General features: G+C 35.0%; 1 protein-coding gene across 2 annotated transcripts in view; it reads right to left on the bottom strand.

Annotated features, from left to right (window-relative positions):
* Positions 1-1,871: 1,871 nt before the first annotated feature.
* Positions 1,872-23,893, bottom strand: part of ago3a (argonaute RISC catalytic component 3a) — a 39,068-nt gene continuing 17,046 nt past the window's right edge. The window contains exons 8-19 of one of the 2 annotated variants that reach the window (XM_026283192.1): positions 22,730-22,877; positions 21,654-21,773; positions 19,845-19,988; positions 18,203-18,336; positions 14,649-14,833; positions 14,415-14,574; positions 13,451-13,541; positions 12,864-13,058; positions 12,642-12,776; positions 11,541-11,642; positions 10,801-11,000; positions 1,872-7,715 (exon numbers count right to left, since the gene is read on the bottom strand). In XM_026283192.1, coding sequence (XP_026138977.1) covers positions 7,607-7,715; positions 10,801-11,000; positions 11,541-11,642; positions 12,642-12,776; positions 12,864-13,058; positions 13,451-13,541; positions 14,415-14,574; positions 14,649-14,833; positions 18,203-18,336; positions 19,845-19,988; positions 21,654-21,773; positions 22,730-22,877 — 1,723 coding nt within the window. In that variant the 3' untranslated portion in view covers positions 1,872-7,606. The remainder of the gene's footprint in view (positions 7,716-10,800; positions 11,001-11,540; positions 11,643-12,641; positions 12,777-12,863; positions 13,059-13,450; positions 13,542-14,414; positions 14,575-14,648; positions 14,834-18,202; positions 18,337-19,844; positions 19,989-21,653; positions 21,774-22,729; positions 22,878-23,893) is intronic. The other variant, XM_026283193.1, reaches the window with a different exon arrangement.

Here is a 23,893-nt window from a genome sequence, read left to right as displayed (position 1 = left end):
GGGATAAAGATCCAAAAATGTTTCTCTTCAAACTACGCAGAACAATAATAAATAATTATTTCTATATTTATTCATACACTGAACCGAGAACCGTTTCTGTCGGACGCGTCCGATTCGAGAACCGATGAGCTGATGATAACTGCGCATGCGTGATTCAGCGCGAAGCAGACTGACACAGAGCGCATCTGAACCGACCTGATTCTTTTGGTGATTGATTCTGAACTGATTCTGTGCTAATGTTATAAGCGTGGGTAAACCAAAGGCTTGAATGAAGGGCAATCATCGCCAATGACGGCATTACATCGAGCGCAAAAGAACCGGTGAACCATTTTTTTTCAACTGGTTTATTTGATCAAATTGTCCGAAAGAACCGGTTCACTTGAGCACCTGCTCCTTTGCCCCTTAAGTGCCCTTTTGTCAAAGCAAAATTTCAATTTTTTTTTGTAATAACATAAACATTTGTGAATGCCTGCCCACGCCCAATCATAATATTAGTACAATTTATTAATAATAATTTAGCCGTAAATAAAATGACCAACATGATGACCGTTCACCTGACTACGACCTCATCCAACCGGGAAGATTCCTTATGCTGCACGCGCATTTTTTAATTGCTAGAGGATATTTTCAACATCGTGGCAGCTGGTAAGTGGTGTTTCATTCTCAGCGAAGTGATTTTGATGTTTATTTACTTATTATTATTTTACAAGAACGATGTGATGTGAGAACATGCAGATACGTTGTTTATATTGCTGTGTGTAGCCTGTACTGTAGAAGTAACACTAGCGTGCTGTTTGAGGGAGAAAAGTTTCACAGGCATCGAGGGGTCTGGTCTTTTTTATGTTATTTGAATAAACTTTTATTATATTACAGTACTTATTTATTTTTAACACGTAAAAATAATTATCACAGCACTGGTAAGGCTTATTCAGATTTTCTCATTCTCTGAATTATCATTATAGAAATAAAAACAATTCAGAAATGAATTAAAATATAATTATATTTTAAATGTGATGCAAATATTTTTTCTACAATAGCAACAGTGTTTACAACAGCAAGACCACTTTAGCCTGTAAACTCAATAATATCTATCTGGAAATAAATGTAAAAATATCAATGTCAATAAAAATGCATAATATACCTGACATGAAAGTGCAGTGTGCAGGATATGAATAACAAATGTAGCCTGTCATTTGTTTACATTGCAAAGGTGTTTTTGTTGTTTAGTAGCAGTAATATGCAGTTATTAGCCATGTCCACTGTATTTTTTGTTGGTTTTCATGAGACCCCCCTTGAAAAGACCAGGACCCCCCATTGCCCCCCCAATCAAAATTGTCTGGAGCCGCCACTGGTTATAACAGTGAATGCACTGATTATTTACTCAAATAAATTCTCCATGCAATGCACTCGAGCTGACCTTGCTTTTATTTTAATGTATTATTGGATTCATTATTTGATGCAGCCGAAAAAGATAAAAATGACAGAACACAAAATTGGATAAAATATGAAGAAAAAAAATAACTGAATGACAAACTGAATTTGACATGCACAAAGTGAGGTAAATGTTTTTTTTTTTTGTTGCTTTAAAAAAAAATTAAAATAAAATAAAAAGTAGAATGTATGTGTACTTGTGCTCTATTCTGGCCACAGCCATTCTTTGATCAAGCAGCCAAAAGTGAAGACATTTACACTCAATAACATTAAGAAACAAACAAAAAACTGACATTAAAGAAATGCCTGTTAAGAGTTTGATTCAGCCCATTCTGTAGATGTAGAAGAGGTTGTACATCCAAACCATGACACAAAATCAATGCAGTGATTCAATCGGCAATGTGCCGGACGAAACAGAAAGAGCCAATAAACGCCAGGTCTGAGTTTCAAAAGCAAAGCTTTTTATTGCAAGTATTAGTGAAAGATACACTCCAGACTGAAGCAAAGCAACACTAAAAGGCCATTGATCTACAAAGAGAGGATTATTAAACAAAGAAAGACATTTCAAAGGAAAAGAAACATCCCTTGGTACATTAGAGAGACTCGTTGCGAACACGGAGAGAGAGAGAGATGAGAGGACAGAGCCACGGAGATCGCAATGGCTCAACTTTGGCTCTTTCGTTAAGCAAGGACGAGCGCACGATAAGACGCGAGCGACAGAAACCGAGGATGGACAGACTCGCCGTACGCTTGCATCGGATGCTTCACAGTCCGTTTGTGGAATGCTGGAGCTTTGCGTTGCAGTAAACCGTTTTGTAAACATTTTTAGGAATCGACTCGGTCGCCGATTTGGGTGCAACTTCGTCCGGCGCTCGATGCCTCTGTCCTCCTGGAAAACGACGACATGACCGTTTGAGATACAGACAGCGGCCTCGTCTCCGAATCTCCGAGCGGCTCGTGAAAGTTAGTGGTTTAAAAGAGAAGCGAGATGCCACACGGGGAGTTAGCGAGTATGCTTCTCTACGCACGACGAAGGCCTTTTGACAGACGTCTCAAGTCCAATCGGAAAAACAAGAGTACAGTTAAGGCTGAGGCTCATTTATGTATATATATATATATTATATCTGAGTGGAATGGGACCCTCTCTGGCACCAAGACAATTGAACTCAAGCAAATGATGAAGGACAAATACTATGATCTGCTTCTCGACTCCATTTGTAAAATCCTTCCTGAAAAAAAAAAAAAAAACGTGTATGGCTAAGCGTTTAGCAGCTCTGGATGAAAACAATCAGCTTTTTATCTCTTCTTTTTGGAATAACAAAGTCAGTGTTGGTTCTCTGTCCCGTAACGAGATGAGCCTCTTCGCTGCAGAGGTGGACCATCTCGACAGACAACTAGTCAAAGGTCAAAGGTCAAGGAGGAAGTGACGTCATCGAACACTTCAGCCCACTCTGTGGTTGTGCTTGTGTGTGTGTGTGTGTGTGTGAGGATGTCGAGGGCTTCCGTTCGACCCCCAAACTTGCCCCCCGTAACTCTGCGGAGACTCCAGCCGCGTAAGCACTCCCTCAATAAATACACCGTTAAATATATCCCATATATATTTCCAATATATTAAAAAAAAAAAAAAGGAAAAAGAAAAAACTAAAAACATTTAAATAGGACAACAAAATACAAGTTGGCTCAATAAAAGAAGAAAAAGATACGTGTTATGATTTAAAAACAACTTTTTTTTCTCTCTCTCTTACAATTAGACTTCTTAATCTAACATTGTTAAGGATATTGTTGTCAGGCATTAGTCAAGCATTATACTGTAATCAAATTAATATCCGGGCGAACCTCAAGAAAACATATCCACCTCCAAAATCAAAAGAACAAATAAGAAATGATATTTTGCATGAGGAAAATGAAGCCTTTTTTAACAACCAATCTGTTTTGGCATTATTTGAATGATAGTTAAGCATGTTTTCCCTACAGTTTTGAGCGATGAATGTTATTTTATTGTTGCATTACAACAATGAGAATTTAGAGAGTGTGATTAGTTGTCATTAAAATATGGTCACAATGCCTAAAAATAAAATAAAGAACATAATGCGTCATAATGGTCAGAAAACAAGCATTGTTTTCTTGATGCAAAATATAATTTCTTATTTCTGTCTTGTGTTGTTGGTGTGTAGGACACTAAAAAAAAATTATTTTGCATGACGAAAATTAAGCCAATTTTTTTTTTACAACCAATACAATTATTCCATTATTTGCATTACTTTCATAATTAAGCACAGCCTTTTTTTGATGTGTTGAATGTGTTAAATTGTCATAAAAAGTCAGAAAAAAAGGCTTCATTTTCTACATGCAAAATATAATAGCTTATTTCTGTCGTCTTGTTGAAGAGTAGTACAACTAGAAATTATATTTTGCATGAGAAAAATTAAGCCTATTATTTTTTTAATTTTCACCAAAATTTTAGTTTTGAGCTATCTTGTAATTCCCAAAAGTGACAGAATTAAATTTACTTTATTATAAAAATGATCAATTGAGCATAAATGAAAGCAATGCAACTAATATTAATACATTATATTTTGCATTACAATAATGAGAATTTGGGGCAGGGAACGAATTTCATTATCACAATGCAAAAAAAAAAAAAAAACGTCATTATTTGCTTCATTTTCATTATGCAAAATCGAACGCGTCTTGTGATGTTGGTGTTAAATGTGAACACGTTCTTCTGCGAGATTCACCCATTTGCAGTTTCTTTCACTAGAACATATGCAGCATACCAAGGTAAGTGAGGTGCAGTGTTTTGAGATCTCTCGTCGAGGTATATCCTCCTGGACAAACGGGCACCCATGTGACAAAACACAGGCCACGGGGGTCAAATCACATACTGTATGCGTCTCGGTTTCTACGGGCCATTGCACATTGACTGGGATCAAACAGCCACTGCAACACAAACAATACCATAGTGAAGTCTTTAAAAACGACGTCACCGGGGCCCCGTGTAAACCTTCAAAATGCAAATAACCTTCCCTCAGCAAAGATTTCAAGCACTAGAGACCGTCTTTTGTTGGAGTGCATGAAAAAAGGGGCGAAAAAAAGGAGATCAAAGCACTGTGACTTTGTTTCCTTGTTTGGGTGGCAGTCTTTAAAGTGCTAGGCGTTCCTGTCCAGGGTCAGGCCGTGTCATATGAGTGTCCGCTCTGTCCCTATCTAAAGATAGCACATTCACCTATTGCATTGGTCCGGACTCCTAATACAGTATCTCAACCGTTTGCTCGTATACTTGGCATATATTGTCGTCATTATAGTATCTGAATATACAAAGATTGAGATAAAAACGTGTGTGTGTGTGTGTTTGCATGTGTGCAACACCTTCTTCAAGGTAAGAGTAAGACTAATATGCTCTTTGATTTCTCACTTTAGTCTCGGATTATTCAGCACCATCATGAGGAAAGGCACTTTCTATGAACTTTGAACTCGTGTTACGTTTTAGACCCTAAAAGAAGACCCACCCAAAAGCTCTAAAATAAAAAGACGAGACGAGAGGGGAAGAGAAAATGCATCGACTCTTTTGCATCTAGCTTTCTGAATAACGGAAGCCACGTCAGGCGACTAACGAAGTGTGCTACGAACCCACAACATCTGCTACCACAGTTACTTGCGAATACAAGACAAACACTCTTTACAATCTGCGGTTAAAACGTACGGAGGATAAACCAGTTGCAGCTTTAAAGGAATCGTTGGGAGTGAAAAATTAAAATTGTGTAATGTTTTCTCACCCTCGTGTTGTGCAACAAAAATGGACTGATTTTTACTACCAAGCTCCAAAATGAATCTATATCCCAAGCTTTCAAGCCATTTCTTAACTTTAATATCGGTTCATTAAATATCGGTCATTAGATATCGGTTTTTAAAACTGACTAAAATCTCTTGTGCAGCAAAAAAAGTCATGCAAGTTTGGGTAAAGTGAGTAAAAATGACATTTATAACCAAACTATTCCTTTAAAGAGGCATTTCCTGCCACAATAAGAGGCAAGGGTTAGTAAAATATATATATGTATATTAGAAGTTAAAACTACACAAAAAATATAATTGCATGACACCTCATCAAGATCGCTTCTGAAACCGACAGCTGTTTGGCATCCACACACAGGCTCTGAAGCACCGAGAAGCCGTTTCATTTGGGGAAGGTGAAATAAAGTCGCAATTTTAGTAGCTGCTGTATCGATGCTCACTTAAACCAACTTTGATGGGCATAAAACACGGTGTACCTTCTTTAACAAGTCCGACCTCTAATGCACGCTTTATAAAAAAACTAAAAACACAGAAAACCCATCACAACAGCCTACTGCACTCCTTTCATTCTATTAGACTTTAGAATTTATTTGATTGCATTAACTGCATTCTGGATTTTAAAAGGGACTAAACTTGTAATTTGAATAAAAATTGAAATCTTCCACTTTATAGCGCTTCGTGCAGTAATCGTATTCTGACTGGCCACAGTTCTGTACCTTTCTACGCAATATAATCAAATGCAAATCTAACAAACATACAAAACGACCAAAAAACTTCTCCTCAGAGTGAGAGAAATGCATGCAACCAGCACCATTTATGCATCCCATGTTCCATCTTACACATTAAGTCTTTGCCAGTTGCTGATGCCGCCACGGGCCGCACCTAATAGCACCATGCGTTACGCATTATTTAGTGCAGATTATCACTTTTAAACAGCGGGACATGCTTCAGATGGCGCACGGAGAGACGGTAAGGCACCTGACACTCACAGCACCCTTCAAGTAAAACGCTATACTGACCCCTAGTGGCCCTCCAGTGAACGAGCACGAATCAGGTGCTTCTCTTTGAACTCATGGCCCAGTCGGTCCCTCGTGTCTAGGCGAACTGAAGCATGAACCCGCCAGTCAGACTCGAACAAGTACAACAGCAGCAGAATCCTTTGAAACAGGCAGGGCAGTGAAAATCGAGACATTGAAACCGCGTGATTTTTTTTGATAAGGCCGTACAGTCGGACGTGGTCACAACTGTGCCATTGGTTGGACTAAATGAGGTGCGACTGCTGCGCTTCCGACCTCCCAACATCAAGCATTTCACGCAGGCACTTGTTAACACACTACAGTCAATCGTCAGGAAACGCTGCTGTACTTTCACCAAAAATAAACTATGAAAGTGCCATCCATGTTAAAAACCAACCGAAATGCCCATCGCGTGCTTTCGGGTGCCTGTTTTGAACCCCCCAATCGCGCACGGAGTCTTTGCACAGGAGGTATTCTCATCCCACTAATGGATTATTGCACTAAACTATGTATGATCTGTCACATAACATGGACTATACATTTTAAACCGAGGCAAAGTGCAGGAGGGAAGCGAACGAGACAATCTGCTATGAGCTGCGTTTGATCGAAACACAATATATTGGAGGGAATTTGGGTATTAAAAACAAGAAAAAGCATCAAAACATGATCACTTTGCACTGTAGGACATGAAAGCTAGAGCGTCAATTTGCTTCAAAAACATCATAAAGGATTTGTACGCTCTGCAATGGCACTTCTCTAACAATAAAAGCTTGTTTTCGGTTTTAAAACGCTAACGATTTTTCACAATTGGTTCTTCACGACTGACACTTTAACACGTAGTTAAGTCACCATTGGCTACAAAAATAATTGAGAACGGGAGGAAAACACATTGCTAGTGTGAGCAACTCTATCCGCAGGCGTTCCCCAAAACTTCCTTTCTTGTCTTTCCATCCAATCTATTTCAATCTCATTTTGGGGGAAGGACAATGAGGGGCAAAAGTGCTTTTAGAAAACGTTGAGGTACAAGGCGTGACAGGCAGGGAAAGTTATTAAACGTTAGGAACTACAGACAGGAAGAGGAGCGGGGACATAGACGCGCTTCCCTTTTGGTTTGGGTTTTGGAGGGGATATGACAGAACGGCCTCAGTTGGCTGGTTTAATATTGCATAATAGTGCTGAGGTCCATGTGTGGAATTAAAGCAGGCCTTTCTTATCCTGCTGCACAGTGTCGGGGCGGGCCGCGCTTCCATCGCCACAGAGATCGACCCACAGGGACGCACAGGCTTTTGAGAGGTGTGATGGAGTGTGTATGCGGTTGTCGGGATCGTGTGCGTGACTAGTCGAACATGGGATGGACAAGAGCTGGCTTAGGCAAAGTACATGGTCCTCAGGGTGTCGTGGTGAATCTGCACAGCTTTGGCCAGCGCCTGGGGATCCCGGCCGTTACTCTGTCCCGAGACGTGGCTGCCCTCGGCACTGAGAGAGAAGAGAGCGAGCAGGGTTATAAATACATTTCACTTGCTTACAAAAAAAAGGGAATTTTTTTTTAAATATATTCAAAAAAAAAAAAAAGAAAGCTTAAACTATCTATATAAAAACAACAACTACTAAAAATGACTAAGCACACAAAGTTACTAAAACAAAGTAAATTTAAAATGGCTATGAGAAATATAAAAAAAAAAATTTTTTTTTTTTTTTGTGAAAACTATAATGGTATCCCAGTGATACCAAAATAACAGGACATAACTCAAAAACAGCAATATATATATATTTTTTTGTTCTTGCATTATTTGCAATTTAGGACAAAAACAATTGCAAAATTTGTTATAAATTTAAATAAATTTATGCATTTAGCAGACGCTTTTATCCAAAGTGACTTACATCGCATTGAGGCTAACAATTTTCTCCTAACATGTGTTCCCTGGCAGTGTTAATTTTGACACGAAATTTTAATTTAGTTTTAGTCTTAGTCTTTTGACTATAATTCTTTTTAGTTTTAGTCAAGTTTTAGTCATCTGATTTGTTTTAATTTTAGTCTTATTTTAGTCGACTAAAATTGCTTGGTATTTTAGTCGACTAAAATTGCTTGGTATTTTAGTCGACTAAAATTGCTTGGTATTTTAGTCGACTAAAATAAGACTAAAATCAATAACAGATTTACTAGACAATTTTTTACAGCTGGTATAGGAAACAAACTTAACCAAAATATATAAAACACAAATTCAACTTTATTTCAACACAACTGTGTCTTTATTTTGATTCAAAAGCTTTTATGCAGCAACAAACACTGTCATGATAATGTAAACAATAACTAGCTGCCAATTGACCATCAATAAAAGAAAAATAAAGTTAGGTCCAGGACCTTAAAGCTTACAGCTGAGCTGAACAATAAGTGCATACATTTAAAGTAAATATTTAATAAGTTGGGTGGATAAAAAAAGTAACAAGATTTTATAAGGTATTCATTTGTCTAGCAATATTGTATGTTTTAAATACTACAATATTGCTAGATTTGTATGTATAATGATAGGATGTGAACATTCATGTTTCACATGACTAATATAGAAATATTTGTGATATTGTCAACAAGTAGAACATTATAAAATATACTAAACATTAGTATTAATCAAATGTATTTATCATGATATTACGTATTAGTATTGTGCTCGCATCTAATTTGAAGAAGGGGCTATTTTACAGTACTTTTCAGTTCGTAATATTTAATGCTACAACATCTACGTACTGCACTATTCCAATTTTGCTTAGCTCAATAAACAAAAGAACATCGTTGTGAAATTACATTTGAGAAAATGTCCGGGTGGCTCGTCTGTAAATGTCTTTTCAAATTGGTTGTGTTCTTGCCACGAATGAGCGCTCTGCGTGCTTTACACTTTGTTTTGTTTTGTTCGTCGTCAAACGTGAAGTGAGCTGTGGACATTTTGTCGCTCTTTTAGACAGTAGGGACTTTAAGCAACAGCTGCGAATGGAACGGCTACAGCGACCGGAAGTTTGCCGTCACACCGCTGTAGCCAAGAACGTAAAAGTCACTAAGCAACGGTCAAACAGAACAGCGCAACGCAGCATTAATTCATTTATTGAGATCCCAAAAAATATATAATTTAAAAAAGCAAGAGAAGGATTGCTTTTGGCGTTAAATGACAATCTTTTGTCAGAAGAGGAGTTTTTAATATTGTATGATGTAAATAAGTCTAAAAACATAACATTTATTTACCTAACCTCTCACGTTGTAGCGACTCCGGCAAATCAGCTGTTCTCCCGTAGTAGACCGTTAAATTAGAACGTCACAAAGTAGCAGTTAAATTCGCGCAGGCGCAATACAACGCCAGAATGGCGTTGCCGTTCCACCAGAGGCTGTTGCTTAAAGTCCCTATCACCTCTTCGAATGCCGACTTCCCGGGAGCTCATAAAAACAGAAAACCTTCGCTTCACGTCTCAATAAGTCAGGCTCTGATTGGTTCTCTTCTCTCATGCAGTCTGTTCTGTTTTGCCGGTTCTTTTGCTCATTCCTCGCATCTCTCCCGTCTGCTGATTTGATTTTCGTCACAGTCTATTTTCGTCTCGTCCTTTATTCGTTGACGATAATGTCAATCAATTTAGTCATAGTTTTAGTCTCCATCAGTGCCTTCTATTTTAGTTTTCGTTTCGTTTTCGTCGGCAAAAATATATTCGTGACGAAAATAATGACGAAAATATTTAGTCAACGAAATTAACACTGTTCCCTGGGATATATATATATATATATATATATATATATGTTATATTAAAACACTAAAAATTACTAAATGTTTTTAGGCAAGTGGCTACAAAAAATTAAAGTTATCTTTATTTTAAAATAGGGTTTTTAGAGTTAACTAAAACTGTAGTTAAAATGAAAACCATAAAAATCTATTTCATTACTTAATTGATAAACTCAAAAATAAATATTAACTGAAAAACAAAAAAACAAAAACATTTCAGCTAGATGACAAGGCAAAATTTCCCATTTTAATTTAGTTTAGCTCAACATACTAAAATAACTATTGATTCATTTATTTATTTATTCCCATGTTAACGCAATGCCAGCAACAAGGCTATTTTCGTGGCGATCTAAAACAACTAATACTGAAATAAAAATAATAATACAAAAACTACATAGACATAAAAACATATAAACCTTTTTTTTAAATTGGATGCAAACAGAAAATACGAAACAATTAAAAAATATATTTTTTAAGTACTTAAAGTTCTAATTTATTTTTTTAGTTATTTGATTCTAGTTACACTGAGTGGATTCAAATATATTAAATTCAATTACCAATGATAACCAAAAAAACTTCAACATAACTCATTAAACATTGACGGGTCTTTTTCATAACCCAAGACTTTAAATAACACTTAAATTCAGCATTTCCTCTCCCGATCCAGCAGTATGCAAATCATACTGGGATTTAGCAACCTGTGGTCTAATTCACCGAACAATACATCCCTTTTGAGCTGTATCATCAGTAACAGTGCTAATTCTAGGACCATGCCACAGATTTGGGTCTTGGCACACACACACCTGTCGTGCTCTTTGTCCACCAGGTGGTATCGCGCACGGAAGGCCACCAGGTGGGCGTAGTAGGCAGGCGCAGGGATGGAGACGGAGCGGGTGCAGCGCACATACGTGTGGCACAACTGGTAAGTGAGCAGCTGGAACTCATCCGCAGTGAAGCAGTTGTCGTCCCACAGGACGTGATAGTGGGAGGGTCGGCTAGTGCCCTGAGAAGAGAGGAAGAGGAGGAGTCAAACTCAAGGTACGCTCTCAAAAACAACGTATGAAACTGTAGCTTGATCGGACTGACAGGGCTGTCGCATTAGGATGCTTTTCAGGGAATATCACAAACACAAGACATATTAAATGTTATTTAATTAAAATATATATTTAAAAAAACATGCATTGTTTTCAGAATTGTGACTAACTCAGAATTATGAACTAAGTCTGAAAAGTGAAATACGAACTCAGCATTATGAGATAAAAAGTTGCAATTAGCTTCCATACATGTAGACACATTTTTCTTCTCAAATTCATATTATAATGTGTACATCCTTTTTTTTGGGGGGGGGGTTTATTTTTTTTGTGCCATTCACTAAAATATACTCAAGATTGGATGCCTGTGCAAGATTACATAACTGTTCTTCACGCTGCTAAATCTAAATCTGCGTGCAAAATCATTTGTCGAGTGAACAAGGAGGTGTTTAACACACATAAAAGTCAGGAGGAAGTGACATTTGGGGCCATGGAAATGTGTTTGTCTGTACCTGTATTCCAGCATGACTGCAGAGGTAAAAGTCAAACTCGTAGGGGTGTGTGATATCGGTGTCGACGGTCGTACCAGCAGGAATGTTTCCGCTGCGACCCACCTGTGCAGGAAACAAACAGAGTCATTTAAAGATGCAATCAATGCCGAAATTATGTTTTCAAAAAAGATGCAGCCTCACAGTCTGGAAACAATTCACCTGATGACATTCCATAGTTCTTAATAAACGTGCCTTAATCTGACCGAGCAGTGTTATGATTAGTTAATAATAATTTTTGTTGACTGAAATAGAGCTTTAATATAAAAACACATATATTAGACTGAAAACTTAAACATAAAATGTTGCACTGGCACCCTAACTGAAATAAAATACATTTCTAAATTTACTAAAATAAAATGACTAAAATAAAAATATAATTAAGATATATACACATATATACATAAAATAAAACCTTTAAAAAAAAAGTTAACCAAAATAACAACATTAACAAAAAAAAAAAATATATATATATATATATATAATATACATATGTATATATGTATAAAACTTGAAATTGTTTTTTTTTTTTTTTTTCAGCTAATTGCCAAGGTAACATTTCTCTTTTTCATTCAGTTTAAAATAAGCTAAAAATGAAATAAATACATATTTAAAACAAAAACACTTTAACCAAAATAAAAATGAAAAAAAAAAACAGATCAAAATCAAAAACGGATTCAAAATATTAATAAATACTATAAAAGTCTCTCAATGATACAAAAAAGTAAATAAAAAAAACAGGAAAAAAAAAACAACCATAGTAAAAATGACAAACGCACACAAAATTACCATGACTAAAGTTCATGAAAACTGAGCAAATAAAAACAAATGCTAATTCAAAATATTAATAAATGCCACACAAACAATACTAAAATAACACTGTTAAGTAGAAATCCCCTTTATGGCACACTTTTTAGGGTGTTCACGCATCCTTCATTGTTTTGACAACTGATGCTTCCCGTCACTTCTGTGAACTCCAGTGCACCATGCATCTGAAGCCTTCTCTCATCATTACTGTAGAGTAGTATGACTCTCCAGAGGTGCTTAAACAGCTGGCACGCTCACCCTCTCGTTGCGATCGGCACAGAAGAGACGCGTGTGGTGGCGTTTCTGCACCACGATGTAGGTGATGCCGGGCTGGTACTCCTTCTCCAGACTGATACAGGCCTCTCGAATGGCCAGCAGCTCATAATACAACACCTGCGCGCAGAAACAGGATCAGGATTTATATTCTAATGAACAGAAAATGATTCTGCTAGTGATGGGAGAAGACAGACGAGTCCACACCTGTCTAAACTGGCCCTCAGACACGCCGTCCCTGTAAAAGATGATTCTGGTGGGTTTGTAGCGAGTGGACTTGTAGAACTGGATGAGTAACTCTCGAACCATCGAGGCCAGGTCCTGAATCACTTCCTGTCTGGGTCTCTGGACACGCACCGTGGCACAGTACCTGCTGGGATGAGCGTCCATGCTGCCCACCACCTGCACACACACACACACACACACACGTCATGATGTTACTTAATGTTATAATATATACAGTCAAACCAAAAAATTATTCAGACACTTGACCAAGTGTTTTTTCTTTAATTGCTAATGCAAACAAAATTAAGCATTGCTGGGTAACTGGTGTGGTTTTATCGAATTTTGCACTTAAATTTAACAGCTATTCAATCGAATTCATTACATACCTTTCTATCAAAGTTATCTGATATTTTCAGGAACAATTTGTTCTGGCAGTTTAACTCCGTGTTTTTGTCATCATTTCCTAAACTACAGTGATAATGTGAGCAATCTTGAAGGTGTCTGAAAACGTATAGGTTTGACTGTACATAATGTCTCTGTTATATAATTGGGCTCAAAGTGACACCGACCGCTGCAATGGAGGGTTTCTTCCCGTCTCCTGCAGGAGGATGCGTCACATCCGCCCCCAGAAAGATGACTGGCTGCTGAAACACTGACGGCCTGAGAAACAACACACACACACTACATTAGTTAAGAGTGCATGAGCCATATTTAACACCATCACAAACCAGCAATGTTGTACAATACTGCGTTGGATAGTCTCTACAAACCAGCTTTGTCTATATATAACAATAAATAAATCAGGGTTTCCCAAAAGTAGGGTTTGAGTGAACTGCAGGGGTCTCAGGATTTGATCAAGCAAATTATTAATCAAACAGAATGTAAAATGAAACCAGTGCTGCACCAAAATAAAAGCTAGAGGATTTTGAATTGTTAAAAGATTAAATGTTTGACAGTTTAAACTTGTAGTCTAAAATAAAATTAAAATGATCAAATATTTATTTTTCAACAGTAATAGGCTACATTATTGTAAAGTAAATGTTACTACTAATTTAGTATGAAGCAAAAATGTTCACTGACAAGCTTTTCCCCCCCATGACTAAGACGAGACGACAATAAGGAAAATAAACGATAACTAAGACTGTTAACATGCAACTTAGTTGACGAAATAAGACGAGTCTAAAATGCATTCAAAAAGACAAAAACTACAGTAACCAGTATTTCACCAAAATAACAGTTAGAGGATTTAAAATGTGTAGTCTAAAACAAATTATTATAATTATCAAACAATCTTTATTTATGTATTTTCTTCATCAAAAACTTGCAACAATTATATCCACTAATCATTAACTGACCCTGAACATGCAAACGTGATCAATTATTGAAATATTAACTTCAATCTAATATTTACTTGATGTTTGAGGTTTCATGTTAATAATGTTTGAGAATCCATGCAATAAATGATAAAGATTACTGTTATCAGCTGAGCAGATCTGTGTGTGTTGTGTCAGTCAAAGCAAAGCAGCTACAAACCGTTGATGCGGCACCAGGATGTTGTTGATGCCGCCGAGTTTGACGTTGATCTTGAGGCAGAGGTTGGAGAGCGTCTGAGGAGAGGTTTTCACCACGTTCTTCACCTGAACACACTGAGTGGCCATTCCTAGAAGAGTGTCTCCCACACGCTTGACCTCGGCTGCACAGATCACACGTGTGTGTGTTATTAGTCTGAGGACGGGACGGGACGCTCCGTGTGTGTGACCCTCTTACCGTAGACGGGGGTTTTTCCGGGCAGGATGACGATGATGAGCTGCAGGCCGGAGTAAGTGTTCTTCAGGTGTCTGAACATGGGCTCCACGCTGTCGGCTCCCTGTGCGTACTTACAGAAACACGGCTGACCCTGGATCGGCATCCCAGCGTCCTTCGAGATCTTACGCAGCTGGTCCGTGAAGCCCCTGTGGTAGAAGAAGTAGTGTATTTTTATTTAATGCCATGTAAGCATCTAAAAAAAATGTATGGGAAAATGATACTAAATAACCCTTTTTTGTGAATTCTCTTCATAAAGGAGTTTTCTACATGAATTAAAAGCTGGACAATTTTATAAAATAAGTTTGACAGAAACGGGAATCTTGCCAAACATGCACTGAGTAGGGTATTCACCTTTAAACAAAAATGGCTTGTTTGATTACGTATTATGCAACTATAGACCTATGCAACATCTGGTCCATCAAATATATTTAAAAAAACGGATGCATTTCATGTCATTTGTGAGTGTTGAATGAACTGAACTGGTGATAAAATCTAAACCACAATATTGCTTAATGCAATTATCAAATCACAAAATTTGCAACTTAATAACCATACTGGTTTTAGAATTAAAAAGGCATGTGTTCATACCTCCTTATGGTTTTGCATAAAAAAAATAAAACAATTTAATTAAAATAAAATTACACTTTTTCTGAATGCTCCTTTTTTATTTTACAGTTAAGTATTGTTACTTGTTATTTATTTAGTATTTTTACTTTTTATTTAGTGTATCCTTGAAATACTATTTTATTATTGTTTAATAAATTGTCCCATATCTACAAACTGTTACATTTATATTATCATTATATTATTCTTACTCAATTTGTTTGTAGTACAGTAAAATATTACAGCAGTAATATTTTTTTTAATTTAGTAATTTAATATACATTTAGTATTTTTACTGATTTTGTATAATATTAAATACATTTTCATATTGTCTTATTTACATTATTATAAGTGCTGTCAAACAAGTAATCACAATCACATCCAAAATAAAAGTTTTTGTTTACATAATGTGTACTGTATGTATGTGTGTGTATATATATTTATATATATATATATATATATATATATATATATATATATATATATATATAAATAAATATAAATATAAATACACACACATGAATGTATATTTTCAGATAAAAAAAATATTTTTAGATATTATATTTGTTTGTGTGTGTGTATATACATAAATATACACAGAACACACGCATAATATTATGCAAAAAAATATATATATTTTGGATAATTCCTACTATTTATTGAGAATAATTCAGAATATTAATTTTACTATTATTATTAGAATCATTATTATATTTTCTTAAATAGTGTATTTTTATTTTACAGTGAACTATACCTATAGTAACATTTCCTATTGAGTAATTAACTACAAAAGTAAAGTTTTTATGTAGTATTTTTCATATATATATATATATATATATTTTTTTTTTTTTTTTTTTTGCTATTAATTCTACTATTAATATTACTTCTACTACTATTAATACTACTAACAACAATTATTTTATAGTCATGCTGGTATTTGTTTGTTTCTGGAAATTTTGGCCAAATTATGCAGTCCTACATACCAGTGTTAATTTTGACACAAAATTTTAATTTAGTTTTAGTCTTAGTCTTTTGACTATAATTCTTTTTAGTTTTAGTCAAGTTTTAGTCATCTGATTTGTTTTAATTTTAGTCTTATTTTAGTCGACTAAAATTGCTTGGTATTTTAGTCGACTAAAATTGCTTGGTATTTTAGTCGACTAAAATAAGACTAAAATCAATAACAGATTTACTAGACAATTTTTTACAGCTGGTATAGGAAACAAACTTAACCAAAATATATAAAACACAAATTCAACTTTATTTCAACACAACTGTGTCTTTATTTCGATTCAAAAGCTTTTATGCAGCAACAAACACTGTCATGATAATGTAAACAATAACTAGCTGCCAATTGACCATCAATAAAAGAAAAATAAAGTTAGGTCCAGGACCTTAAAGCTTACAGCTGAGCTGAACAATAAGTGCATACATTTAAAGTAAATATTTAATAAGTTGGCAGCTAGGTGGATAAAAAAAGTAACAAGATTTTATAAGGTATTCATTTGTCTAGCAATATTGTATGTTTTAAATACTACAATATTGCTAGATTAGTATGTATAATGATAGGATGTGAACATTCATGTTTCACATGACTAATATAGAAATATTTGTGATATTGTCAACAAGTAGAACATTATAAAATATACTAAACATTAGTATTAATCAAATGTATTTATCATGGTATTACGTATTAGTATTGTGCTCGCATCTAATTTGAAGAAGGGGCTATTTTACAGTACTTTTCAGTTCGTAATATTTAATGCTACAACATCTACGCACTGCACTATTCCAATTTTGCTTAGCTCAATAAACAAAAGAACATCGTTGTAAAATTACATTTGAGAAAATGTCCGGGTGGCTCGTCTGTAAATGTCTTTTCAAATTGGTGGTGTTCTTGCCACGAATGAGCGCTCTGCGTGCTTTACACTTTGTTTTGTTTTGTTCGTCGTCAAACGTGAAGTGAGCTGTGGACATTTTGTCGCTCTTTTAGACAGTAGGGACTTTAAGCAACAGCTGCGAATGGAACGGCTACAGCGACCGGAAGTTTGCCGTCACACCGCTGTAGCCAAGAACGTAAAAGTCACTAAGCAACGGTCAAACAGAACAGCGCAACGCAGCATTAATTCATTTATTGAGATCCAAAAAAATATATAATTTAAAAAAGCAAGAGAAGGATTGCTTTTGGCGTTAAATGACAATCTTTTGTCAGAAGAGGAGTTTTTAATATTGTATGATGTAAATAAGTCTAAAAACATAACATTTATTTACCTAACCTCTCACGTTGTAGCGACTCTGGCAAATCAGCTGTTCTCCCGTAGTAGACCGTTAAATTAGAACGTCACAAAGTAGCAGTTAAATTCGCGCAGGCGCAATACAACGCCAGAATGGCGTTGCCGTTCCACCAGAGGCTGTTGCTTAAAGTCCCCATCACCTCTTCGAATGCCGACTTCCCGGGAGCTCATAAAAACTGAAAACCTTCGCTTCACGTCTCAATAAGTCAGGCTCTGATTGGTTCTCTTCTCTCATGCAGTCTGTTCTGTTTTGCCGGTTCTTTTGCTCATTCCTCTCATCTCTCCCGTCTGCTGATTTGATTTTCGTCACAGTCTATTTTCGTCTCGTCCTTTATTCGTTGACGATAATGTCAATCAATTTAGTCATAGTTTTAGTCTCCATCAGTGCCTTCTATTTTAGTTTTCGTTTCGTTTTCGTCAGCAAAAATATATTCGTGACGAAAATAATGACGAAAATATTTAGTCAACGAAATTAACACTGCTACATACAGTAGCAAACCTGGATTTTTTTTCAAAATCACAATTGCTAATTTTATTTGAAAAAATGCAATGCAAATCCTGACAGCTTTATTCAGGAAGTAAGGCAGTGTTGACGGTCCGTATGTTGTGGAGTCTTACTTGAGGATCTCTTCTCTGCACTGTCTCTGCGTGGCAAAGCAGGCGATGGCCCACATCTTGATCTCCACGCCGGTGTGGAACTGTTTCCCTCTCATGTCCCAGACTCCGTGGCTGGGGGTGGCTACAGTGCGGTTCTGTAACGACAGCTCACGGTTGATCTGCTGCACAGGACGTGTGAGAGCACAAACACAACGGCACACATCTGACACTGAACACGAGAGAAACTCATGAAGCGGCCAGTGACTGAACTCAAACAACTACATCTGACAAAACAAGCCTTTATATAGAGAAGACCGGAGACCATTATATCACACATCAGAATCAGAAGCTGGCATGATTACTAGATTGTTTAAATCTATTACTTGAGCTCACAATTATGTAAACACCAACATTTTTATATATTATGTGCACCACATATTTATCATCATTTTATATCATTATACATGAACAATTTTGTGAAAATCACTCCAAGTCTTAAACTGAACCTAAAGATTTTAAAGATTGTTACTTAAACATAATAAAATAGAAGATTTTAATAAATTACTTTTTGTATCTCAGAAAAGGGTCACCAAAACGGTAAAAACTGCAATCAATCAATCAGTTATATATATATCTGTGTGTGTGTGTGTGTGTGTGTGTGTACCTCCTCTGCAGTAATAAATTATAATATATAAAAGGGTTATTATTCTCCCATTTTAATTGAGTTTAACTTAATGTACTAAAATAGCTACAACTAAAATTAAAATGAACAAAAACTATACAGGCAAAAACTAAAATTGATAAGAAAACAAAAAAATCATCAAAATAAAATATAACTATATAAAATATAACTATGGATAACTATTTTATATAATATAAATAATATATGTTCAAAAATAACACTGATGTCTATAATATAAAATAAATACATTAAACATTTTCATAAAAAAATAGATATAAAACAATAAATGACGTTGTATTGATATGGGCCTTTATCTGACAGAGTAGTTAGTGCTTGCAACACCAAGATCAAGGGTTTGATTCCCATGATCTCGGTTATTATGTGGAAGCACAAACATATAAAATGCATACCTTTGATGCAATACTTTGGATAAGTGTCTGCTAAATACATAAAAGTGTAAATATTCATGAACCGCCTCCACCCACTGAGTTAACATAGCCTCTGATTTACTGCCAATTAAAAGCATGGAAATAAAAACAAAAACGAAATCACACGAAACCAAAATTCAATCTTACACTATACAGAAAGACTACCTCTAGGAAAATATACATGCTTTTATTTTTAAATGGTGCACACAAGTAACTAGAGAAAAATCACTGCAACTGGTTTATTAAGGGAGTTATTCACACTCTCACACACACACACACACAGCAGTTAACTGTTAGTTCCTCCTGGAGAGGGCCGTTCACTCATTATGGCCTTTTGCACCGCTTTAGTTCCAGAACTAAATGTATAGTACTAAAGTACTGGTTCAATTTTGCGCGAAATATTTCCTAGTAGCATTTAAAGGGTTGTATTCGCACTAGGACGTGACGTAGCTCCACAGTTAGTTCTGGTTCTATGAACAGGTTCCTGCGGTGCGAAAGGCCCTATTCAGACAGACAGACACAGAGAGATGTGGGTGATTGAAAGGAAGGGTACCATAAAGTGCTCTGTGCTCACCCTGCCCCCGTACTGCAGCATGGGCGCAGGCAACACACGCCCCGTCACGTGGGCCATCTCGTCTCGCACCTTAAACTGGAACTCCTGCACGAACGGGTCTGCTTCATAGTTAGCACTGCGCACCTGCACACACACACACACACACACACCTGCTGACACTTCTGCAGGAACAGGAGACTCACAAGCAATGCAAATGAGTTTTCTGTAGCTAACATGATTTCATTTGCTCAAAATATTTGATCTAAATAAAATAAAAAAGCATGCAATTTCTTTTGAAAATCATCATTCACTTTTAACAGATATTCGTTCAAATACCTAAACCAATTTCTAAAGTAGTAAGAGAAACACATACTTACCTTTACCAATAATTAGGTTTATAATTAGCTAAACAGTTGACAAAAATGTATAAATATCACATTTAAATTATAAATATCAGATTCATTTTTTTTTTTTTTTATAAAATGTTATCTTGGCAACTAACAAATATAAAATAAGTACTAAAATGACTAAATCTGATATAAAAATAAAGCTTAACGATATAGCTAAAAAGCTTTAACATTAAAACATAATAAAAAATAAACAGACAAGCACAAACTAAAATTAAATCTAAAAATATACAAGCGGATTAAAAATACTGATAAATACCATAAGCTGAAGTACTAAAATAACTAAACTGAAATAACTACAAACTTAAAATATTAAATTATAATAAAATGACAAAAGGACAGTACTAAAACTAAAATGAAAACAAAAGCTAATTAAAAATTTATAAAAATAAAAAAGTTGAAGTACTAAAATTACAAAATAAAATGTAATTTCAACAAAACAAATATTTAAATTAAATTTAAATTTAAATATATATATATATATATATATATATATATATATATATATATATATATATATATATATATATATATATATATTTTTAGCTGGAATTTATTTATACAATTTCTATATTTATTCCGTTTTGATTGTAGTTTTAGCAAGTTTGTGCTTTTGACATACATACATATATATATATATATATATATATATATATATATATATAAATATAAAAAACAAACTTACTATAAATAAAATGAAAACAGAAAATATAAAAAAGCCTAATAATACTATAAGCTCTAATATTACACTACTAATATTGAATATGGAAATAATTCTGTCTGAACCAGTTTTAACATGCAGATATTTTAAATCAATAAAACTACTCAAATGTTAACACTTTAACTCCTGCAGTCCTGATAACAGGTGAAACCGTGGCTTTTATTAGCCAGAATTCAGATGAAATGAGTCTGAAATAAAGAAACTCTCCTGCTCCGATCCTGCTCTACTTCAGTGTAAAAATACTCTCAACCGTGGTATTTTTAGCTCCGTCTCAAAGCGAGACTTTTTCTTTTTGGTTGATTTCATTGGCCTGGTCAGATGCTTTCCACCCACGCTTCCTCTCCACTCCTGTTTGGAGATTCTCCATCGAAATGAACCCAGCCACAGTTTCACAGATTCAGGGCCTGATTGGCTCTCATTTTAATAAGGTATAAAGAGCAGCAGGGCTTCAGTCATGAGTTATCAGCTCAGAACTGACGGCTGGAAGACTGTAACTCTGCAGGGAACGGGGTAAAGAGTTCATGAAGTGCCCTCGTGGAGAGTCTGCAGCTAATCAGCTCACAATAAAGTCATGACTGACCTCCATTAACACAGAGAGCAACCTCGAGCAGGAACATGAGAGGACAGGTTTAAACAAAGATGAATTATTATGCATCTTATTGATGTGTGAAAGCCACTCACCAGTCTGCTGATCTCCTCCTGTCGGTCTGGAGCTGATCGAGCTGTGGCTTTGATCATGGTGGACGTCTGATTATCTGTCAGTTTCTTGATGCACCGCTGCCCTGCTACAATATTACACACCTGGAGAACAGCAGCAAGTAAAAGAGGCTTATTATAGTTAACTTGTTATATATTTTTTAAAATAATAATAACTTATTTTATTTCAGGTAGTGCCAAGGCAGCATTTATAAAACCGCAATTTATACTAATATAACTCGAACTAAATCTAAAGCCAATAGAAATGACTAATAGAAACACATACACAAACAATTGCTAAAACTTCTACTAAAATTAAAAACTGGAAATAGAAAATGTAATTTAAAACATTAACAAAATCCATTTATATAAAGTAAAAGGTAGGCCATAAATTTATTACTTAATTACTTAAAAATATGGCAACATACTTACTTTCATTTAGTTTAACTCTAAGCATTCAATTAACTAAAACTAATAAAACAAATACATATAAAAAAAAAAAAAAATTAATAAAACATTTTAATTAAAAATAAAGTAAAAACTGAAAATATTAAAATAAAATCTAATTCATGATATTAAAAAAAAATTACCAAAGTTGTTCACTAAAACCATAAAACAGTGCCAAGGCAACACTTCTAGCTAGCATGATTATTAAAAGTTATTATTAAGAGATTAATTAAAGTTATTCCATTTACCATAACTTAAAATATTAAAAATAACTAAAAGTAAATAAACTACAAAAGAAAAATAGAAGAAAAAAAAAAATCTATAAAACGACAAACAGAAATACAAACAAATAATGACTAAAACGCTACTGAAATACTGGAATAAAAATTAAAACGGTCTATATATAAAAAACTAAATATTCAATAACAATCACTTGAAATAAACCAAACATATAACCGAAATAAAGACAAAATTAAATAAACATTTTATTATAAACATTCTCATTTTGATTAATCTAAATATTAACAGAAACTATAAATACACTAAAATGAGGCTGGTCTCAAGAAGAGTGCGTGTGTCTGTGTGTGTGTGTGTGTGTGTGCGACAGCACTGACCTCCAGGGGCAGGTAGGTGTGTTTCTGCTCCTGGCCCACCTGGAGACAGGGCAGGTGAGGATACTTGAGCTGCAGGCTGTACTTCTCTCGGAAATACTGAGCTACGGTTCGTTCTACAGTTTGGCCGTTCTCCAACTGCAAAGGGAACCTGGAAGGAATCAAGAAACATGACTGAACTACAAACCACCACTAGAGGGCATCAACGAGCAGAGCTAAACTGCTTCCTCAAGTGTGCAATGCATAGGAGCACACTACTCTTACTATTTCTGCAGCATGAACTGTGCATACTGACTGAAGTGTGCAATATACCGCATGCAACACAACGCAACATACTACAGCTACGGTACATGAAGCATTGTTGTTTCACATACTACTTTTTTTTATGATAAAATAGCAAAAAGCAGCTATATTTTAAATAAGGACAGTAAAAATTGTATTTAATAAAATAGATTTCGCTTTAATTTATTCAAATAAATAAATAGTATTCTGACCATACCATTCAGAAAGTTGTTAGTCTACTATTCAGAACCTATTCTTACTTCTTACTAATTAAAAATGAAAACTGTAATTAAAAAATAAGCCAATTAAAATACAAACAAATACTATATTTAAGATTATAGATTTTAAATTATAATAGTATATTAATAACACACAAAAAAAAAAAAAAAAAAGTTAGTCCCAAAATGAATTAATTTTAAAACACACAAACATTTTAAATCAATAAAACTTCTCATACGTTAAGGCTTTAACTTTTGCAGTTTTATTAACTAGTAAAAACTGGCCAGAAAAATTATTATAAAGATTATGAGACTTTTAAAAACGTACAGGATGTTAGAATGAACGAACTGATATAAAATATGAAACGAATACATACATAAACAGTATTCTGAATATACCAGTCATAAAGTTTATAGTACACCATTCAGAACATTGTTTTATAGGTGCACTTTAATAATTAACCCAAACACAAAAGTTTCAGGTTAAAGCCATTGCAGAAACTTACTCATAAAACATTTTTTATGATACTAGGGTGATCATATGAGGAGCAAAATGCTCCATGTAAAATAAAACCGCTTCTATTAGACCAATGATATGACTTATGTTGTCTCACAAGAGCACAATATCAAAAACATTTCATTTTAGGTATAAAACTTTTCCCTCTGC

The sequence above is a fragment of the Carassius auratus genome, chromosome 16, assembly GCF_003368295.1.
Source record: "Carassius auratus strain Wakin chromosome 16, ASM336829v1, whole genome shotgun sequence".
In the NCBI taxonomy this organism is placed as follows: Eukaryota; Metazoa; Chordata; class Actinopteri; order Cypriniformes; family Cyprinidae; genus Carassius; species Carassius auratus.
Note: the sequence above shows the minus strand (reverse complement) of the source record. Positions and strands in the feature narration are given on the sequence as shown.